The sequence below is a fragment of the Lissotriton helveticus genome, chromosome 12 (assembly GCF_964261635.1).
Source record: "Lissotriton helveticus chromosome 12, aLisHel1.1, whole genome shotgun sequence".
NCBI lineage: Eukaryota > Metazoa > Chordata > Amphibia > Caudata > Salamandridae > Lissotriton > Lissotriton helveticus.
The window spans coordinates 808,868,567-808,891,167 of record NC_136073.1 but is presented as its reverse complement, the minus strand read 5'-3'; the positions used below and the strand labels follow the sequence as shown (position 1 = coordinate 808,891,167).

Here is a 22,601-nt window from a genome sequence, read left to right as displayed (position 1 = left end):
GATGTGGAAGGCTGTGACTACCTTGGGCAGGAAAGAGGGTCACGTCCGCAACACAACTTTGTCCGGATGGCATCACGAAAGGAACTGGAGGAAACATATGAGTGATGCCCTTCAAAAACCTATTTACAACCGGGGAATTGAACAAAGAGGGCTGATCAGGTAGCCTTAAGAAGGCAGAAATGGCAGAGAGGTAGCCCTTGATAGTGTCCAGAGCAGAGCCCTGCTGGGCAAGAGAAAAAAGAAAGAGGAGAACCTCAGAAAGCGGGGCAGAGAGTGGATCCACAGCCTTTGCTGTGCACCATGCCACGAAACTTGTTCCACCTGCAAGCGTATACCGATTTTGTGGAGGGACGCCTGGCTGCCAGAATGACATTACAGACTTCAAAAGGCAAGTCAAATGGCCTCAACTGCCGCTGCTCAATCTCCACGCATGCGAGTAAAGACTGGACAGGTTCAGGTGGAGAACCGTCCCCTGCTGCTGCGACAGAAGGTCCTCCTGAAGAGGCAGACGAATCGGGGGATCGACAGACAGGCTGAGTAGCTCGGGATACCAGAACCTCCGTGCCCAGTCCGGAGCCACAAGGATGACTTGGGCACGGTCACGCCTGATCTTCTTCAGCACTCTGGGCAGAAGTGGTATAGGCGGAAAGGCGTACAATAGACCGCAAATCCACTCGCGACGAAAAGCGTCTCCGAGCGAGTACCGCCTTAGAAATTCCAACGCGCAGAACTGATGACATTGCGCGTTCTCTTCTGTGGCGAATAGATCTAACCAAGGCTCTCCCCACTGCTGAAAGAGGCCTTGCGCCACGTCCGAGTTCAGACGGCATTCGCGATCCATTATGCACCGATGGCTGAGTTCGCCGGCCTGGCGTTCAGGGAACCTGCCAGGTGTTGAACCACCAGGGTCACGCCCTGATGTTCCAGCCACTGCCAGAGGCGCAGAGCCTCCTGGCATAGGGTCCACGACCCCACCCCGCCCTGTTTGTTGCAGTACCACATGGCGGTGGTGTTGTCCGTGAACACCTGCCCCACACTCCCCCCGGACAGAGGGGAGGAATGCCTTCAGTGCAAGTTGGATCGCCCGCAGCGCCAGAAGGTTGATATGGAGCTGGGACTCCGCCAGACACCAGAGGCCTCTGATCTCCGCCTCTCCCATGTGGCCTCTCCAGCCCTGGAGGGACGCGTCCGTCACAACTACGTGCTTCGGTTGGGGTAGGGAGAGGGATCTGCCGCTGATCCAATCGCAGTCCGTGAGCCACCACTGCAACTGTCTTGCAGTGCCCTCCGAGATCAAGAATGGTCGGACAAGTTGCCCTGATGCTGGGCCCACTGAAACTTCAGGTCCCACTGCAGAGCCCGCATCCGCCACCTGGTGTGATGCACCAGAAGGATGCAGGAGGCCATCAGCCCCAGAAGCCGCAGTGTCAACCTGACCGAGACTCGGGATAAAGGCTGAAAGATCGGAATCAGAGCCTGAATATCCCGAACCCGCTGCTCGGGAGGATAAACCCAAAACTGCGCCGAGTCTAGAACCGCTCTGATGAAGAGGAGCTTCTGAGAGGGACACAGGTGCGACTTCGGCACATTGATGGAGAACCCCAGCAGGTGCAGGAGGTCGGCCTTAGTCTGGAGGTGGCTGACGACTGGTTGTTGAAGGAGGGCTCGCCCCAGACAGTCGCGTTGGAATTTCCAAGGCGGTACTCGCTCGGAGACGCTTTTCGTCGCGAGTGGAGTTGCGGTCTATTGTACGCCTTTCCGCCTAGGTAGGGGAAGACCGAAACCCCTAACCTGCGCAGATGAGCTGCGACCACCGCCATCACTTTCGTGAACACCCGTGGGGCGCTGGTAAGGCCGAAGGGGAGTGCGGTAAACTGAAAGTGCTCGTGGCCTACCGTGAACCGCAGGTAGCGCCGGTGGGCCGGCAGGACGGGGATGTGGAAATAAGCGTCCTGCAAGTCCAACGCTACCATCCAGTCTCCCGGGTCCAGGGCAGCTAAGACCTGAGCCAGTGGCAGCATCTTGAACCTCTCCTTCCGGAGGAAGCCGTTGACGTTCCGCAGGTCTTTGCCCTTCTTGGGAACCAGAAAGTAGTGTGAGTAACAACCACACCCTACTTCTGGCCCAGGAATGCGCTCGATGGCCCCCTTGGCCAAGAGGGCCGCAACTTCCTCTCGCAGAAGATTCAAGTGATCCCCCGACCTGCGGTGGTACTGCAGTGGCAGGGCTGGAGGGGTCGCCTCGAAGGGGAGGGTGTAGCCCCTTCAGACGATTTGCAGCACCCAACTGTCCGATGTGATGTCGCGCCAGTGGAGGAGGTGATGGCGAACCCTGCCCCCCACTGGCGTCTTGTGGGCCTGAAAGCTCGGACTAGGAGGGCTTTGAGGCGGATGCTGCAGGGGTGGATGTGGACTGGCCGCGCCATTGTCCCCGGGCACCGTCACGGTGGTTACCACGTCCGCCACCGCACTGGATGTTAGTCTGCGGCCCGTGGCTGGCAGGATGTGTGGAGGCGCCCCTTCCTTGGCCACAAAAGGGGCAAAAGGCAGCAGATTGCTGGCGCGGGCCGACAGGCCCAAGGACTTGGCTGTAGCCCTGGAGTCCCTAAAGCGCTCAAGCGCATTGTCTGCCTTGTCGCCAAAGAGGCGACGGACATCAAACGGCATGTCCACAAGGGTGTTTTGGACAACAGCCGAAAAGTTGGCGGACCTCAGCCAGGCGTGGCGACGAATCGCCACCGTCGTTGCCATCGCTCTACCTAGTGAGTCCGTGGTATCCAGTCCACATCTGATGGAGTACCGTGCCGCATCTCGACCCTCCGCAAGGGCTTGGGCGAGTTTAGTTCGGGCCTCCTCCGGACGTTGTGGCAGCACGTCCGCGACCGTGTCCCACAGAGAGTGGGTATAACGGCCCAAGAGGCACGCGGTGTTAACTGACCGCAACCCCAAACTCAGGGAGGAGAACATCTTTTTGCCATATTGTTCGTACCTCTTGGATTCCCGATCGGGGGAGCCGTCGGGAATGCAGTCTGGGAGTTAGAGGCCTTTATGACCAGGCTCTCGGGGGTGGGGTGGGTGGACAGGAAGCAAGGGTCGCCCGGAGCCGGGCGGTGGCGTCTGGCCACGTTCCTATCTACAGGAGGACCTGTAGCGGGCCTGGACCAGGTGCCCAAAAGAACGTCAGACAAGGCCTCATTAAACGGCAACAGAGGCTCCGAAGAGCTTGCTTGCGGTTTAAGGACCTCAGTGAGGAGGTTAGTCCTCACTGCCGTGACGGGGAGCTCAAGGGATAGGGCCTTGGCCGCCCGCGTCAACACCACACTATAGGCTGCCCCCTCCTCCGTAGCCACGGTAGGAGGGGAGGCAAAACCAGTGTCTGGCGAGGTGTCCAGACCACTGGCGTCCCCTAGCTCACCTGTCCAGTCCTGATAAGGTTGGCACTCACGTGCCAGGTGGTCCTCCGACCCCTCCCAATCCGCTTCGCCACCCATCTCCTGGTACTCAGGGTCAAAAGACGGGGCCAGATCATAGAAGTATAAATCTCCCATCGGCGTCGAGCGACGCTGTTCCAACGTCGGAACCGCACCGAGGGGGGACTGGGGACGGTCGTAAGGTCGACCGGCGACGACCCGGATCCGGCGGAGTCCTGCGGCGTCGGGACCGAAGTCGCCGGGGCTGAAGCACTCGACGGCGCCGGAGCACCCGGGCCGTTTGGGCTCCCAGTCGGGGCTGCGCGGCCCGAAGGCGCAGCGGAACCCGACGGAAGAGTGAGCGACCTCATGGCCGAGAGGAAGGCGTCAATCTCCTCCGGCGTCGCGTTCTGCCCAGGGACCGGCGGGTATGGAGCAGGCCGCGACGCCTGCGGCTCCGACGGAGCTGTGTGGGCGGTGTCACCCGAAACCCTGGCCGCGTCGCCTCTTACCTGAGGACTTGAGCTCGAGGAGTGGTGTCGATCCTCCGAGCCGTGATGACTCTGGCCCCGCGACCGGTCCCTCGACCTCCTTCCGGACCGGGACCTCGAACGGCACGGGGCCGACTGCCGGAGCTCGAGGCGCTTGCGGGACCGCTCCCGCCTAGCCTTCGACGTCTAGGCCCGGCAGTCATCGTGGTCGGGCCCCAGGCAATGAAGACACCGGCGATGGGGGTCGGTAACCGACATCAGTCGGTTGCAGTCGATGCAGGGTTTAAACCCAGGCATCCCTACCGGCACCGTCGGAGTCGTTCGACTTCGAAAAATATGACCAAAAAGTTTAGTCAATAAATGACTAAAGGGTACCACTGTTCCCGGCTCGGCGCTTGCTGGCGCGGAAAAAATAGGAACTGCCGTCAGCGCGCGAGGGCGGCGTCTAAGTACTCTGGCGACGTCATCCCGACGCCAACGACGGGCGCGGAGCCGCAGACGACGCCTACCAACGCGCAAGGGTACTGCTACGCAAAAGTTTCCGTATCCAGTCTGACGCCTGGGGGTATTCTAAGGTAAGGAATCTAATACTAACCTGTTTCTTTCAGATGAAGTCATCGTCGACGAAGCCAATGGAGATGAGAAAACTCTCGTCGACGGAGCTGAAGTCTATGCCGGTTGAATTTTCAAAGCCGTCGTCGACGGTATTGATGTCGTCGACGTACAAGCTTTTCTATCAGCTTTCCCCTCAGGTGGGACAGAAGCTGGTTTCTTGAAAGCTTCTCAGAAGGTGGAGAAGAAGCAGAAGACCCATGTCTTGTCTTCCTTACAGATGCCACATCAACAACCAGTCCTTCCCTCTCCTTTACACCTCAGTGAGGAGATTTGATGGGACTACGCCTGTCAGACCTATCAGAGGTCTTTTGTAAGGCTTTGGCAGGGGGGTCTGAAGAAGTAGAAGGTGAAGACCTACCCCTTTTTTGTGATCTCTTCAAAGAAGTAACAGAGGAGGCATCATCACTGTCACTTACAACAGGATCTTTTTGTGACTTTAATTTCTGCAACCAAGTAAGCAGACATCCCTCACGGTCCCGCAAGGTCTTAGTTGAGAAAGACCTACAAATCTTGCAGTCAGTAGCTTTTATGGTCCGGATACAAACAATAAATACAGTCTTTAAGTTTGTCCTCCACATAAAGTCTCTTTTTGGAGTGGGTGGCACACGCCTTGAACAAAGCCTTCTTTTCCTTACCAGACATAATGAAGAGTTGAGATGAACAAAGTAGTTGAAGATGAAGAAAAACTGAGCAGTGCTCAGTGGAGACTCCCTTGCACAACGTGCGGTAGAAACTATATGGCTCTGAGGCTCTCTCAGGAAGGTTCTATGGGGTGAGGCTGTTCTGATTGGCTGTTCATTGTTTTTGGTCTCTTTTAGAAAAAGAGGTGGATATGCTAAAAAATTAGAGGAGGCCTAGGCCTTTTTCTTTTTTTGTACCTATTGCTATGATATTTTTTATTTACCGGGGACTCCCATTCTGACGACAGGAAATGATACAAGCTATGGGAATCTATGAAAGTTCAAATACTGGAGTAACTGAGCAGAGCTCAGTGGAGACTCCCTTGCAAAGCGTGCGGTAGACAATCTGAGGCTCTCTCAGGAAGGTTCTATGGGGTGAGGCTGTTCTGATTGGCTGTTCATTGTTTTTGGTCTCTTTTACAAAAAGAGATGGATATGCTACACAATGAGATGAGGCCTAGGTCTTTTTCTTTTTTTGTACCTATTGATTTGCAATTTTTTATTAACTGGGGGCTCCCATTCCGACGACGGGGAATGATACAAGCTATGGGAATCTATGAAAGTTCCAATACTGGAGTAGTTTTAAATTACTCTTAAGTGTCGAACATATATTTACTCACATGGGAGAGACAAGACATGTTTATTCTTTGTGAGTTTGGGAGAAGGCGAGAACTGAATGTGGAATGCAGTCCCTCCTGCAGGTCGAGCTAATGTCTGAAGACAAATTCGTTTTGGGGACTGCCCTCTGCAGGAGAGGGGGAGGTGGTCTTTTGAGTAGTTACTGTTTGAGAGTATCTTTTCTGTGGATCATTTGTCTCTCAGCTGCCCCGTCTCTTTCTCCAGTTGGCCCTATGGCTACTATGGAACTCTTTGATTTGTTTATATAGTAGAAACCAATATTTAACCCAGAAATTGTGTGATTTGCTTACAAAATAAACCAGCCCTCTTTGTGATCTCTAGTGATCTTGTACTAAATGTGACTAAGGTTTGCTTTGCAGAATGTGCCTTTTTAGGTCGAGCAGACTACTCTCAATGCGTGAGCATTGAGAGTCTGCTACAGACCTAATGTGGCCCGTATTCAGGAGAGTGGACAGCTACCAGACGCGCGCTTTGACGAGGTCAGATTTCACCTCGGGAGCGAGCGTCTGGTAGCTGCGCATGCGCGAATCAAATCCCTTGCTCACACACACACAGGCAGCCCCCACCCCTCTGCATGCACGCACACACACAGGCGCGCGCATGCACACGCAGGCATACGACACACATACAGGCACACATACAGGCACACTATCCCCTACCTCGCATTCTCTCTCAATCACACAGTCACGCATGCGCACACACATTCCCACACGCACACACGCGCGCACACACTCCCCCTCCCCCACCACTCCCAGGCATACACACAGGCACGCACGCACGCACTTCACTTCAGCCCTGGGCCCCACTCACCGACTGCGCTCTTCCGGCGGGCTCCTCTCGCGCTCCGCGCCTCACGGCGCGTCTCGTCTCCTCTTCACAATCGGGGCTCCCTCAGGTCCGAGGAGCCCCACAACAGACGCCACACTCCTCCTTCTCCCCGGCCCCCTCCTGGGGACCCGGGCTGATTCGGACAGGCAGGGCGCTCCATGCGCCGGCAGCTCGCGGACGACGGGAGGCGGGACTTCCGGTCGGCCGCAACCGGATTGGCCGGCCGGCCAAGAGCTTCCGGGTCGCCGCGGGACTTGTTTGTTTAATGAGTTTCTCTCGCTGCAGGCACGACATGGGCTACTTCAGCTGGTTTCACTTTGTGCTGGCGAATCCATTGCTTCGCCTCCTGTTCTGGTGCGGATACCGGCCCGGTGCGTTGGTTAGGTCACAAGGACCGATCTAGGATGGTTTGGAGGGTGACGGCGCACACTTTCATCATTATTTTTAAATTACTGCAGGGGCGCCGTGCTTTGTATTAGCACTGCGCCTGCTTTTATAAAAAAAAATTCTCTCCTCGGAAACGTGCCTTTGTGCCGCCATTCACATGTTAAATTATATACACGGGTGCCGTACTTTTTATTTTAGCACAGCGTCCGCTTTCAGCATTATTTTTAAATTACTGCACAGGCGCCGTGCTTTGTATTAGCACAGCGCCCGCTTTTATATTTTTTACACATTGTGCTCACGAACCCATCGCCTCTCCTCGTTCCTGTTGCTATGCGGGCTCTGATCAGCTGTTTGATTGTCCTAAGCTACTCTTCGAATGCCCAGCTGCTCATCCCCAGGATCCACTCATTTGCTCCACACTTCAGCGCAGTTTGAAAAAGCCAATCAGGAGGGCACTGTGGGTGGAGCTGCCATGCTTTGCCTGGAGGCTCTTCACAGAGCAACGATTGAAACTACAGTCATCATCCCGCTGCAGCTTCAGTGTGGGTCTACCTGTAGGCCATTTCAGAGGGTGAATGTACAGGGTCCGAAGCTACAGAAGTCCTATATTGTGATATTAAAGTCCACAGCTGAATTTGGTAAACTGATTCAATAATGATATACTTTGATATACAAAAATGAAGTGCAGAAATCTTGTGCCACTGTTATAAAATAAATCATTTATTTTCCAGTACAAGCACATTTAATATTTCCCTTCAAAAACAAGAAAACATAAAAATAATACTTTGGTAAAAGGATTTGCTATTTTGTATAGGCACACTTGTGCTCTGTTTCCTATAACAGTTACATTTCATTGGAAAGATGTCCGCCAAATGTTAATATACATGTGTCATCCTAGTCCTCTTACTGTGTATATTATAACGCATGCTGTGCTGTCAATCGGAGTGCCGCTCACTGAAAAAAAGTCCCAGGAATGTATAGAATAACACTTCGCTTTAGTCTTTACTGGCCGAGGGTGGAACTTTCTAAACGTTTCTTTGACTGTGGAGACATTTTATTAGGAAGTGATTCATCAGTTCCTACTTGTTGGGTCTCGCTGGTAATGCATCCAAAGGATGCATGTGTCCAGCTGGCTGGGTCTCGCTGGTAATGCATCCAAAGGATGCATGTGTCCAGCTGGAGACGTATAGTTATCAGTCTGGGGGTAAGCAGGGACAAGAAAGTGGTCTGCGCTTTTTTCCTGGATTTGTGTGCGCGAACGCGCACGTTCCGTCCTGCGCCGCGCCGTGCACTTCCCTCCCATACTCCCAGCAAGCCAGCCTAACGCGCATGCATGCACACAGACACACACACGCGCGCACACGGACTTACACAGACACGCAGGCACCCAGACAGGCACCCAGACAGGCAACCCCCTCCTCCTCCCCCACAGTCACACACGCATACACACAGACTCCAATCACACGCACGCACGCATACACAGCCCGCCGCCGCGCGCGCACACACATGCCCCCCCCGCCCTCGCAGGCCAGCAACAAAGCGAAGCCCCACTCACCGGCTTCCTTGGTGCAGCGGCTCTCACCGGCAGCAGGACTCTTCCTCCCTTCTTCGGCACCGGGGCGCAGAGTAGGCTCCTGCCTGCTCCGGTGCTCCAAACAATCGCGGCTCTTCCGTGGGAGGCGGGGTAGGCTCCCGCCCTCCTACTTCCTGTTTCCGGTTGTCCCGCCCGGCCTGCCTGACTTCCTGGTCGCAGGCCGGCGGCGCGAGCTCTGGACGGACTGCAGCACGCGAAGATTTCCCTGCCCTCGCAGTTGTTGTAAGGTAAGAGAATACTGCAACGAATGCTTAACTTGTTTAAATCGGGGGCTCTAACATGTGTATCCTTGTGTGTTTCAGTTGCCATTGCTTCTGCTTACAGGTTTCAGAAAATCATGAGTTACGTGCCAATGCCAAGCGCGCTTTTCCTGTTTGGTCATTTCTTCAGTAGGCTTATGGTGTTTATTTTGATTTTGATTTTACTGTGCAGTGTTGGAACCTTTTTTCGAAATTAAGATATAAAAAAAGACTATTATGGTGAGACGTTTCAGGAGGCTTGCGAATTCTCAGCAGTCATTGAAGAGAGTTTAGGAAAAGAATTGTGGCCTTTTAGAGTAATGAGAATTAGCTTCAAGGAAGAAGTTGATCCAACTAAGTGTTCGTCCTTCACGAAGTTTGGCATTCATTTTCACCCATTATGAAGTTTGGCATTAATTATTCATTCAATGTTGTCTCTGCTAATTAGCTCAGGGACCTCCGCTCCGTAACATTTTGTGAACCCACAGATTCGCAAGCAGAGGACGGGGAATAGCGATTCGATTGAAGTGCACCGGTTTTCATAAGCACTTTGTCCACCTTGCACGCCTGATGCCCATCTGCTGAAGTAGGAGTCCAAGCACAATCGGCCCTTTCTATGCCCCAGCACCACATGACTACTCTGGTTCAGCGCGTGAGTCTCGAGCCTTCGTCAAATCCACCAGTCAGAACGGAAGCGTATAACCCCCTCACTAATGGCCGCATTTCCTCATTCCGGGTAAAATGTGCTCACCACGCGCACATCTAATGAACGCATTCGAGCGTCTGGCAAATACTCTTACTGAAATCATCAATCAGCGATTTAAGCCGACGAGCTCATTTGGTACAGCAGAGACCCAGTTAAAGCTGTTACTTAAAGCAGTCATTTCAAAGCGCCTTCCCCCCCTGCCATATGCTCGCCCTCAATTTATGAATGGCGATAACATATCAAATGCAGTTAAGGAGCTTTTCCGTTTGCATGAATTCTGAGGGCTTGGTGTTTCGTATCTCCAGCGACCATGTAAATACAAAACATATTGCTTTACAAATGCTATAGGTATCATATTTGCGAAAGTTATAACTATTGGCATTGTAAATGACAAAGCTATTAATTTAGCTATTTAAAAAAAAAACATAAATAAAAACTTTGCCATTTACAATACCAATAGCTCAAACTTTCCTAATGCGAGACCTATTGCATTGCAAATGCTTGTTTCCTTATGTGTCTCAATACATACTGAAACAGAAAAGGCTACTAGAAAACAGATGCAAAGTACCTATCACCAAGGTGTATCATCTGCATTTGAAATTAGAATAAACATGTGTCACTACAGTCACATAAATGAAAGTTGTCAAGAACACACTTTTATTCCAATCTCAAACACCTTTCCCAGATATTCTAAGGCAGTGAGTGGTTACTACCCAGTATTCTGTGTGGGTATAGTTGTATAACAGTAATGTACCATGGTCACAATGGTGTTACAGCCCAATTGGACAATCTAGTTATGACCTGCAGAGTCGCCTTGCTCCTGTGACCTAGGAAGAGAGAGAATTGCTTAGGTGACTTTGGAGGAGAGAAGCACGCCTTGCTGAAACCAGAAAATTTGCTCACAGATACTGCTGTATGCAAGGCTCTGCATGAGAATGGTTGTATAACTGAGGCTGGCTAGGAACCACATGGAACCCACCCCAGACCAGATGTGCAGGAGAGAATCAAGAAGGATTTCTGCATTGTGGAACTAGCTGATCGAAAAGGGTGGGCACATATTGTCCCAACACATCCAATGCTTGTCTGTCTGCTCCGTCTATCCCCTGCTTCAGCCCCGGAGAGAAAAGGATACAGCTAGTCTAGTCTACACATTCGGGTATGGCTTCTGCATTCGCTGGCTGGGGGGATGTCATCCAAATTTCGGAACCATTTGAATCATATTTCTAGCCCTTCTAGTTTCAGAGATCTCATCATTTGACCTGCACTTAATATTATCCCAGAACTGTCCTGTGTACTCTGTTGACATCCTTGTCTGATATAGGTGCACCACTAGTTCCTGTAAGTACACAGTCACTGGAAAATCTTGACCTCAACTGGTATCCAATGAGGCAAGAGCACAATGAAAACTATTACCTTTTGGTCCTACAATCATCAGATTTTGCAGCAGGAGTGTAACTGATTCAAAATGGAACTTATGTGGGAAGAAGGGTGAGCCACATATTAATCTATGAAAGATACCAATGCTTTAAAACTATCTTTACAGGCCAGAAATGCTTATCTTCTTCAGTGATGCATCTTTCATACATTCATGTAAATGAATCTGAATACCAAGCTGCATTATGCAGTCTTACATAATGTGAGAAAGTGCCCTCTTTCTGCATGGTATGCCCCCACTTTTTGGTGAATTGCTGATGTTCTTTGACTGTGTGTGTCCTGGGCTTCAGCTACCCAGGTACCCAGGGGCCTATGTTCCTTCCTTAAAATTGCATTGAAGCCTAAACCCAATTGGCATCCCTGGCCACAGGTAGGCCCTAGGTAAATGGTGCCACAGGTGCTCAGGGCACTGTGACCAGAGAAGGCCCCCAAGGGCTGCAGTACTTATTGTGACACCCTTAGAGGCCCTGCACCTTTTCACTCACACACTGCCTTTGCAGGCTGCGTGGCATGGGGCAGAGCAAAGTGAAGAGTCGACATGGCACACATTCCTGTGTGCCATGCCTACAACCCACTGCCCTGGCCTACATCAGCCACCTCTCCAGCTGGGTGCACTATGCCAGTGGTGAGGGTACAGGTGCATGAGTCCTGTACCTCTACAGTGCCTAAGTCCATTCTGAGGCATTGTAAGTGCAGTGCTGTCATTAAGAGTATATGGTGCTAGGCCCCCTATCCTCCGTAGGATAACATTGGGCCTCAACACTCTGCACCTGTCTGCCCTAGTGCCGCTGAGGGTGTAACGAGAGTGCATCACTGACGCTGGGGGACCCCTGAGTCTAACCACAGAACCTTAACTGCCACAGTCGACAACTTACCTTTGAACCGATAACCTGTTTTTCCTCCATAGGATAACATTGACAATTTTCTCCCAAAAAGTTTTTAAGTGAGGAGTTTTGAAACTCCACACTTACCTGTTTGCAAGAAATGTCTCAGTACTCAATCTGGGTATCCAGCACTGAGTTTGAAAAGTAACTTAAAAAGTAACCTACCTGTAATTTACTGAAAAAACCTATTCATTTCAATGTACTTTATTTGCTAAGTTTTTGCAACCTACTGCATCCCCTGTAAATCAAACAAAGTTCAATTCTTATTGCATTTTCAAACTGTTCTACATTCAGCAACTTATTACTATAAAGTATTTAATGCACCTGTGTCAGGCTTGCTTGGTTCTAAAACAAAACAACAGTATATTTTTTATATAAAAACAATTGGCCTAGAGTTCAGTTCTTGAGTGTGTGAATTCATTTGCTGACTGAGTGTGTACATCAAATGCTTAACACTGTCCTCTGATACTGCCTTACTGCTTGACCACACTACCACAAATGGAGAGTAAGGTTGTATCTAATTTTACCTTTGACTACTTTTGGGGTTCCACTGGACTCACTTTGGTATAGTGTATACAGAGCCAGCTTCCTACACACAAGCATAACAGTATATGATGGGTAGACAAGATTAGACTTGTCTTACTGAAAAAAGATGACGGAATTTCACTGCAGTGTCTTTTTGTACTGTCACTTCGAGAGCTGTTGATGTGGAGATGTAGAAACACGTCTTGCTGAGTGCACCACAAAGGGACCTTGGAGAAGTTGGCCTGCCTTGGAATGTCAGAATGTTACAGCCGCTGGCAACCAGAGGGCTATGCATTGCTTTTATGTGGATTGTCGTTTCTGAGGATTATCAAAAGCTACCAACAACTAAATAGACTTACAGAAGTCTTTGTTCTATATAGAATTTTAACCACCTTCTTACATATAAAATGTGCAGCCTTTTCTCAAAGACATTGGGTAGGTCTTGGAAAATGTTTTTCATATCACAGGTCCCATGAGGTCAAAATCAGTTGTCACTTAGGAAGTGCTCCCAAAGTATTTATGTTTGCAAAATTAGCAAAAGGTTTTTTTTTATTGTTAAAGCTCAAATTTCACTGACTCTCACTGTAGATGTTGAAAGTCACATTCTTCCAGCTATGGTCTCTTAAGCAGGTGGCAACATGACTTCTGAAAAATTGAAGATGTTATCAGACCTAATGAATAGTTGAAAAGAAACTATGAAATCATGTTTTCTCTGTAGTTGTTTGATTAGATTCAGACCAATGAATGTGGACATCTGAGGGAAACACTTTCCCTCTTGAGGCTCTCACTCTTCCTATGCACGGTATCCATATGTAAGGAGCAAAGAGATGCAAAGATGATTTTTCATTGGTGAGAGAAAATCCCTGCTTGTCAACAGCCTTAGGGAAACCTCTGTGGATGCTATATCAAAATTATATGACTCATTTTATCAGTCGTTTAAATAGGGGAGCACTTGGTGACCAAGTCTTCTGCGAAAAACTACCAAAAGAACTGTGAATTGATAATAAGAGCCGGCCACCTCAAACATTGTAATTTTTTTTACTTAGGATGTCTTGGGATTGTCATAAACAGTATTTTTTCGGTGGTGTTAAACGGTGTCATAATGGTCTTCAATGATGTCCTTGCTGACAGTCAACAGTGTTCTGCATTACCGATATTGCCACTTGTGGTGTCCATCACCGGACCATTCATTGCCAGTGGGACTTTTATTAATGGTGACAAGTGTGAAGATGGTGAGACAGTCAAATGATGCTTTTCAGACTGTGGAGATTCTAGCAGGTAATCTGGTATGGACGTCTTATACATAAAATTAGGTGACCGCGTGTTCACCTTTTTTCCCACATAAATTACCCAAGGTGATGGACTGGGTTTTACTGTTTTCTTCTCAATTTTCTGGAAAATGTTTGTGGTGGTTCTGTAAATGTTGAGGGCTTTTCCTTATGTGAAACACAGAGATGAATATGTGCTCAAAATGTTCCCTTATTTAGACTGGTTTATGCACTTATAAAGATGAGTCCTCACCTAAAGAGATAGTGTCTTTAGCCGTGTACTTAAAAAGCACCTCCTTCAATGTTTTTGATGAAGGGCAGGGGCCTCCATTTACAGCCTCTTGGGCAATATTTAACATTCAGATGTTCTTTTTATATTACTGTAGGACTTACAGCTTGATGACGGGACTTATTTAAGCATGAGAATCTATAAAGGATCAAATACTATAGAACTAGGAATACAAGTACTATCCTTTTTCTAAATGCATTCCTTACTCAACATCAATATTTTTTAATTTTATGTACTCTGAGAAACTGAATCAGAGCTTCGATTCCGTCATTTCCTGGAGTAAACATTAGTCCAGTGTACTTTGGTGCCCTAGGGGAAGTCAGACTTTCACTGTGCATTATCTTTAAGAGAACTGTAATTTACCACTGATGATACATGATACTCTAAATTGGAAAGCCAAGAGTCCCTTTAGGTAACGGACTTTCACAGGTGGCAAAGGTGAATCATACAATGATCCTAAACCAGCCAGACATTTTCGAAAGAAAAAAAGGTGCTGCAAAAAGAGATTAACACTACTTTTCCATATGCTGCACCCTCTCGAAAAGTCCTTAAATGGTCATGGCATACAAACTGAAGACACCACCACCAAAGCAAATAATTTTTGAGAACTCATACAGAGAGAGAGAATCACATGAACATCACGCCATGGGCTACTGAGGTTTGAATGAATCCAAGTGTAATCTGTGTGTTTCAGTAAAGGAGAAAAGGTGATTGTAAATCTGATATTCCTATGATGGACATTGTAAAGGTATACAACTGTCTGAAAGTTTGATGAGCATAGGGATTCTTCAGCTAGGCAATAAGAGTCCAACTTCTTTTAAAAGGAGAAAAGAGACTTAAGTGGTAAATGTACGAGCAGACAAAGCAGGGGTCTAGGGTATGTTTAGGTCAGAACTTGACAAATGAATACTTTTTAAGCACGGCAAAGTACCAGCAATCACATCGGGCAGTAAAAAGAGCACTGTAAGCAAGCATAAATAGTTTCCGCAAACTTACATAATTAATGATTTATGGAATGAGAAGTGATGTCACATGCTGCAAAACTTCTGATCAACAATCATCAAAATAAATCCAATCCAACAGCAATGATACAGAACGTGATACGAGAATTATCAGTGCATGGAATAATGAATGCATCATCTAGAATTACCAGATTTAATATTGCCATCATCGCGACACATCCCATTCCAGCGGCTATATAACGTCACGGAGTGAATGTTGTCTTCTACATGCTTCACTTCTTCTTGTTTTTGTCGGATCTTCTCCCAATTTCTCACCAGAAAAACATGATGTTTCAGAACAAAATTTCTAAACCCAATAAAAGAACAGGAGGTTTTGTAATGCATGTGAAAGAAGTATACATGAAAGTCCTGCTGATGGGAAACCAATAAACTGCAAAGAACACTGGAACTCTCTCTAAATGTCCAAGTGCACAATGCCAAGAAAAGGAAAAGGCATTCAAATATATTGAGCAACTACAACATCATGCCTCCTTTACCTTTCCCTGTTGGACATCGGCTTTATCTGCAACTGTGGGCTCAGCCGGGTTGGGGTGCTAGAACTTTCACTGGGCTCTTCTGGCAAGTGCCCCCTCTGTAAAACAGATAATTATATGTGAGATTAAACAGATGTAGACTTAATAAAGTTATTAGACTGCCTTTATATAGTTTTTAGACTTGAAATGCCCATTAATACAAGGTATGAAAAGTTCATGAACGCTTAAGGATAGACAGTGAAGTCATAGAAACACACTCACTGTGTGGTACCGCCGATTTCAGGTCCTCAAACATTTTCCTTATATAGTGCCAGGGGTAGATCAAAATCACGTTTGTTTGCTGATCTCTTTCACATTTAGTTGAAAAAGAAAGGCCATGGGTAACTCTGTAATCCAACCATCTTCCCTAGAAATCCCTTACAAAGAACCTTGCAATGTAGCAGGAGAGACAGCTAGTCAGTGCAGATATTCGTGTGATGCTCCACAGCTAGCAGAGCAAGCTTTGGAGGGACTCCGACCCGCCTTCTGGAGCACACCACTTACTAAGACCAAGAAGCTGGCATAGTGGAAGCGAAGGCCAAAGGTGAGTTGGACAGCACTTAGCCAGTTAAGAATTAATACAGAATTTACAACATTCAAAGTAAGTCAGGAGCAAGCACTGTAGTGAATGGTCCAAAGATGCCAGGATCATTCATAGTAGTATACGCGGATCGGAGCTGCTATTATAATGATACACTAGAGCTAATTACGTATAGGTATAGATGTGACGCATTGCAAGAAGAGACCTTTTTGTTGCGACCACCACAATTATAAAACCAGTTACCTCTCTTTCTAGGTTAAACAGTGTGGCCTGTTGCTTTTTGTTCATAACCTTAGTATTTATGTTGCTGTACATCTCTTCGGTTCATTTCTAGTTCTAGCGACACAAGAACTTTGGATGACAGTATTCTCTACATGTGTTTCATTGATTCATTCAAACAGGCACAAATATAGTGTCTACACATCATAAATAGAAGAAAGAACAGAGCGCAGCCCTGAACAGCAACCCTGCCAGTTCAGAGATAGCCCCCTTGGAGACAAGGGACATATGTAAAAATGTTATGACAACATGTAGCAGGACTACATCCCCAATCAATAACAATGAAGGGGAAAGAAAAACAAGGAACGACAAACCACCAAGATAGCCCCACCACAGGTTGTGACGACCCCCCTAAGGAACAAAGGGCAGAGGCACAGTGAAAAGACCCCAACCTAAGGATATCAGAGGGACCAAAACCCTTAGTAATAAAGGGGAGGGGCGAGAGAAAGGTAGGTTCCAGCTTGGAGCAACCAGAGCAGAAGGGCACAGAATTACCTATAAACCCATCCTCCAAAGTGCCAAAAGAGGAGAAAAGGAACAAAGAAACAGGACGAATCATCCTGTTAAAAAGGGCGAAGAAAGCACTCACACCAGGAAGCGAGTGTAGAAGACCAAACCAAGGGTCCTCGCAGAACGGGGAGGAAGGACGGGCTGTGAAGGAATCTGCGGCTAGAATCGTCTCTACCAGATACATCGTTACCGAAGGTAAGTAACTTGTACATCTGATAGAGACTACTAGCCGCAGATTCCTTAACGTAGAATAGATACCCTAACCATACCCACGGGGAAGGAGGGTCTGCGAGAGGACCCCACAGCCTAGACACAACAGTGGGTCCTAAAGAGGACGAGTCCAACGGACAGTGCGAGGAGCTCTGTCCCCCCAGGCAAGGGGAAGACCACCGACCGCAAGGGGAATGCGGGAAAAATAAAAGAAGTAGTAGCCCATTCACACTCAGCAGACGAAGCCGATGTGGACAGGCAAGCCCAGAGAAGTTTCATCCGGCGTACCCGCTGGGTCTTCGGCTTCAACTGTTGGCCCGCCTCGCAATCAGTGGAGCTGTGATCTTCCCCCAAGCATCACATGCAAATGAGGTGAGGGTCTGTCGCCGACATAAGGCGTCCACAAGACGAGCACGTCTTAAAGTCGGAAGGCATCCGCACACTGTTCCCACAAACACTAGCAATAGCGAAGGGAAAGGCCTAAACGGGCCCGTTGCACGCGGAAAAGGAAAAAAGTCACGTAGGCGCGCCGGGGTGAGGCTTATGTGACCTCGCTGACGTCACGTACGCGGATAACGCCTGGGCGGAGTCGTGTGATGCCGTCCCCCCGGCGCGCAGGGATGCTGTGGCAAAAACAATTCCGGATCCAGTCTCAAGCCTGGGGATAATTCTACGTTAAGGAATCTGAGGCTAGTAGTCTCTATCAGATAATAATCACACGGCTATCCTTGGCAGGAACGCTTGGAGACTTAGATGGCTTTGAGCTCCACGCGACTGGCGTGCATGACCACTTTACTCGGATTCGTAGGTCTTGCAAATGACCACACCAGCCCTCTAAGGCGGACTCCCTGGTTATTACGAAATCGGGTATTTGGGGTAGGAACAGGAGATGCTCTGAGAGATTGCTGGTTTGTAACCAGCAGTTTAGTGATGCCGTCATAACTGGTGTGATCTTCACCTGATCATCGAAAGACCCTTCTGTCTGAAGCCATTGTTTGTCTAGCTCATCCTGTAGCAGTCTTGTTTTCAGAAGTGCAAAAGGGACTAGATTGATTGCCGAGGGCATCGTACCTAGGAGCGATTTGAACAGACGTACTTAAACATACTTTTTTCTCTATAGCTTGAGAGCTAATTCCTTGAGTCTTCATTGTCTGTCCTGGGATAGAAAGGCTTTGTCTTGGATGGTACTGAAAGCCGCTCCCAGGAATATTATTCTCTTGGAAGGAAGACTTGATGATTTTTGGTGGTTGGCTCTGAGGCCGGATCTGTGGAACAATGTTGTTGTCTAGGTAAGGGAATACATGATACCCGTCCTTCCTCAGAGATGCTGCCACAGGAGCCAGCATTTTGTAAAAATATGGGAAAACTGATTTGATGGTGAATGGGAGAACCTTGAACTTGTACCGGGTGCTGGCTACAGTGAAACATAGAAATTTGCAAGGTTTAGGGTGTATGGGGATGTGAAAGTAAGCCTCCTGCAGATCCAGGGTTGTTATGTAGTCTCCATGTTTGAGAAGATGAAATCTGCCTGGAAAGGTTACCATGCAAAAGGATTGCTTTCGTAGATACTTGTTTAATTTTTGGAGATCCACAATGGGCCCCAAGTCCCCTGTTTTCTTTTTTATGAGGAGAATCGGGAGTACAAACAAACTCCCTTTTAATGATGGGGAACTTTTTCTATTGCTCCTTTGGCTGACATGGTGAGGTCTTCCTTCCAGATAAGTGAAGACATGGTGGTTGCACTCCCCTAGGTGGAGTGATTGGCAGCCTCTTGATAAATTTCAGGGTATGACCGTAGGTGATATGGTACAATATCCATCTGTTTGATATCAGCTGCTACATTGGTGGGAGAAGTTGGAAATCTGTGCACCCAGAGCTTGTGAAGTATTGGGGGTAATCCTCGACATGAAGCAAAACCTCTTCCACGTGTTGCCCGAAAGGACACGTTGCGAAACTTCAGTGTGCCCAATGAATTTGCAGGGTCGGTGTCAAGCTTGATGGCCTGTAAGGCCTCGTCCATGTGTTACCGAAGAGGGCTTCTCTCTCATAGAACATGTCAAGAATTGTTTTACTGTACCTCAGGCTGGAAAGATGTTGCTTTCAGCCAACCATGACGCCTTAAAACCGCAGCACCTGCCAGCTGCCGAAATCCAGTTGAGGCTATGTCCATATCGCAATCAATTATCTCAGAAGATCCCCTTTCCCCTTCTTGCAGGATTATCTTTGCCTTCGATCTTTTGTCCTCTGGCACCAGGTCTGTGAGGGTACCAATATCCGAGCACATCTGCCTGTCCTATAGACCCAATATGGGCTAGTGAATTAGCCGCATGAACTGTGATGGGGGACATAGTCAAATTTTTTTTGTCTATATTGTCTAGGCGCCTGCCCTCTTCATCTGGTGGAGCAGAGACAGGCGTGGAGGGGTTTTTGGAATTGCGCTGAGACGCTTGAGGATGACGGAGTCCAGCTCTGGATGTCCGACTAAGCAGGCAGGTGAGTCTTCTGGTGCCTTGTATTTTTTATCTATGCGTGCCAAGACGGCTGCGACTGTCGCAAGGTTCAGCATAAACTTTGTGGCTTCTTCCCGTATGTAATTTACAACAGGGAATGGATCATACCGTTTTTTTTGCAGGCTCCTTAAAATCATAAAGCAGTCAGAGTTGTTTAACTGATATTGATAGTTGAAATCTCTTTGCCGCTCTTTCCATCAGCTTGTGATAACACCTATGTAATCTGGAGGTGAATCTACAGGCTGTGGTGCAGGAGATTGAGTGGTAATCAAATAATTGTCCCATTCATCATGGGCGGATTCATAGCCTGGAAAGTCGACGTCTTCTTTGTCATCTTCCGATGACAAGGGATCATCCCTAGGAGGTGCTGCGATGTTTGATGCAGGAGTCATCCTGGGTGTCAAAGGTGAAGGGATAGGCCTTGGTGTTTTGGGAGACTGATGCGAGGCAATAGGCTGTGCTGGTGACTTTGTGGGCTCCAGAAACCTTTTATAGGAGTCTTTCAACATCCCTTGTAAGCCTAGGAAGAGAGACACAGGTACTTGCACCATACCCTGATGTGAAGGCGAATGGACATATTGCTGGAAATGTTCCCCAAAATGCCTGGTTCTTTCCACATATTGTGTCTGTTATGGGTTGTAGTACTCCTTATAATAGTACTCTACCTCATCCTCCTCTTCACAATACTTAACTGGAGCTCAGACGGACTGTCCTGAATGGGCTGTCATCATCCGACTTCTCTATGTTTGGAATATGACTTGAGGGGAGAGAATACACCTTGTTTGAAGAGGTGTGATCGGGTAAGAGGAATTTTTATTTGTTTTCAGAGACAATGACGTCACTGTGCGAGCCCGTAATTGCAGTTTCCAACTGTTGGGTTTGTTTTGTAACTTTCAGCACTAACAATGTTATCCTCGTCAACGGGGCCATCATCAACGGTTGCAATTGTGTACTAGACAGAGCCTTTGCCGACCTTACTATCTTCATTAACAGGATCGACACTGATGAGATGGAAGCCGCTGATGTTGGTGTCGTCGACGCAGTCATCGAGGTCACTGTGGTAACCGTCATCGAAGATGGTGTTCTCGACAGTGAGACGGTGGTTGTCGAGATTTTTAAAGCAGTCTTAGGCTTTGTCGTCGACGGTTCTGAGGAGGATTTTGGAGAATGAACTCCAAACTTCACAGATGATGTGGAGTGCTGAGACCTGGCAGTTTCTGACGAGATGTTCTTTTTTTTGGAAAGGTCCCTGACAGACTCATGGTGAGTCTGCTTCATGGCCTTCCTGGACTCCTCTTTAGACCCGTTATCATGTGACCTTTCCCTCTTATGTGGCCTTCTCTGAGAGACTGAAGAGGTGTCACTGTCTTACTCACAACTCGGAGATCTTTTAGATTTATCCTTTTGCAGCTACAGAAGAAGATGCCCCTACTTTTCTTCCAAACTTTTAGCTGAAAAGGTGTGATGTATTTTACAGTTTTTACCTTATGCTTGAGGGTACAGGCAGTAAATACAGTCCTTGTGGACAGGGGCGGTGCGTGCAGGTAAACGTGGTGAGTCAGTGAAAGTGACATACGACAGGATTAGGAATATAAAATAAATAAATAAATAAAATCACTTACCTTGAACTCGCTGCATCGCTGAGTCGGTGATGTGGCGAGCGCAAGGTAAGTGGTTTTACTTTTTTATTTATTTAATGTTCCTTATCCCGTCTTATGTCATTTTCACCCCACCCCTGCTCTGCCTCACCATGCTTACCTGCATGGACCGCCACTGCTTATGGGGGTCTTCAGCATGAAGTCTTTTCTTCCCACAAGTAGTACGGGCTGAAAAGCCATTTCTTAGCTGACTTACACATGGTAGTAGCAGTAGAGAAGTTTCCCGAAACTGGTTTGAAGAAAAACCTAGCAGAGCTCAGGGAGACTCACTTCACATGACGTGCGGTACAAAATCTGAAGTACTCAGCCTCTGTTGGGGGTGTTCTAGAAGGTGCTGTCACCCGATTGGCGGGAGTTTGGTTCATTTTTTAAAACAATGTTTATAGGATATTAAAGGGACTGTTCATAGCCATTATAGCCTATCATAATGTTGTATACTGCTTTATTATGGTACCGTGTGACTCCCACTTCGACCATGGGGAATGATTCAAGCATGTGAATCTATGAATGATCCAATACAAGGTACTTCAGAGGTTGTTCTCACCTTTTGTTTGTGATTAAATCTCCTACATTGTTTTAAATAAATATTTTTATTGAGATTCCATTTTTTCCCCAATCAGCTTATGTTATCCATGAACGGTCTTTTTCCTTTCTCAATCAAATAACGAACTTGGGTCTGAAATTTGTTTTCATGAAATGGATCTTTTCATGGACCCAGAAAGAGAAATACTCTGTTTAGTATATTCATGAAACTCTGTTATTTTATGATCAACCCAAGTAAGGATATAGCAACAAATGCAATCAATCCTATTGTGGTCACTAAAGGTAGGATACAGTGTGTGACTTGTCTTATGAGAAAGGTTGATAACTAATAGGTTCAAGCGAAAAAACTAAATACAGTGAGAAGCAGGCAGTTGTTTGGAGTGCTGACTTATGCTAACATGCTAAAATCATCTATAATCATCAATTCAGTGAAATGTTCACAGATGATTTTGATAATTTAATCAGATATAAAAATACCTAGCACATTGCTTCTTAGCATTTCTTGGACAATCAGCAACACTTACCCTTTTTTTCAGCCTGTGTTTGGATTTCCTCTTTTCTTTGGAGCGGCCGGTTCGTCTGTGAGAGGACAGAAGAGGGTTGGATTTGCTCTGAAGGCCATTCATTCGCTGGCTCTTCCCACCGATGATACCTCTGCACTTTTCAAACCCACACATGCAGAGTTGCTTAAAAAGAAAATGTAATGTTAAGAAACTGGAACAATGACATTCCAGAGAAAGATAATTCATATCTGTTTTGATTTACCTTATTATGTAAATACATTAATTTATAATAGTAAAAATACTTCATTCATTTGTACAAAAACCA

At 47.7% G+C, this 22,601-nt stretch overlaps 1 protein-coding gene across 2 annotated transcripts in view; it reads right to left on the bottom strand.

Annotated features, from left to right (window-relative positions):
- Positions 1 to 22,601, bottom strand: part of ASH1L (ASH1 like histone lysine methyltransferase) — a 709,056-nt gene that overhangs the window by 163,962 nt on the left and 522,493 nt on the right. For both annotated transcript variants that reach the window (XM_078670708.1, XM_078670709.1), the window contains exons 14-16: positions 22,298 to 22,459; positions 15,487 to 15,581; positions 15,139 to 15,296 (exon numbers count right to left, since the gene is read on the bottom strand). In XM_078670708.1, coding sequence (XP_078526834.1) covers positions 15,139 to 15,296; positions 15,487 to 15,581; positions 22,298 to 22,459 — 415 coding nt within the window. The remainder of the gene's footprint in view (positions 1 to 15,138; positions 15,297 to 15,486; positions 15,582 to 22,297; positions 22,460 to 22,601) is intronic.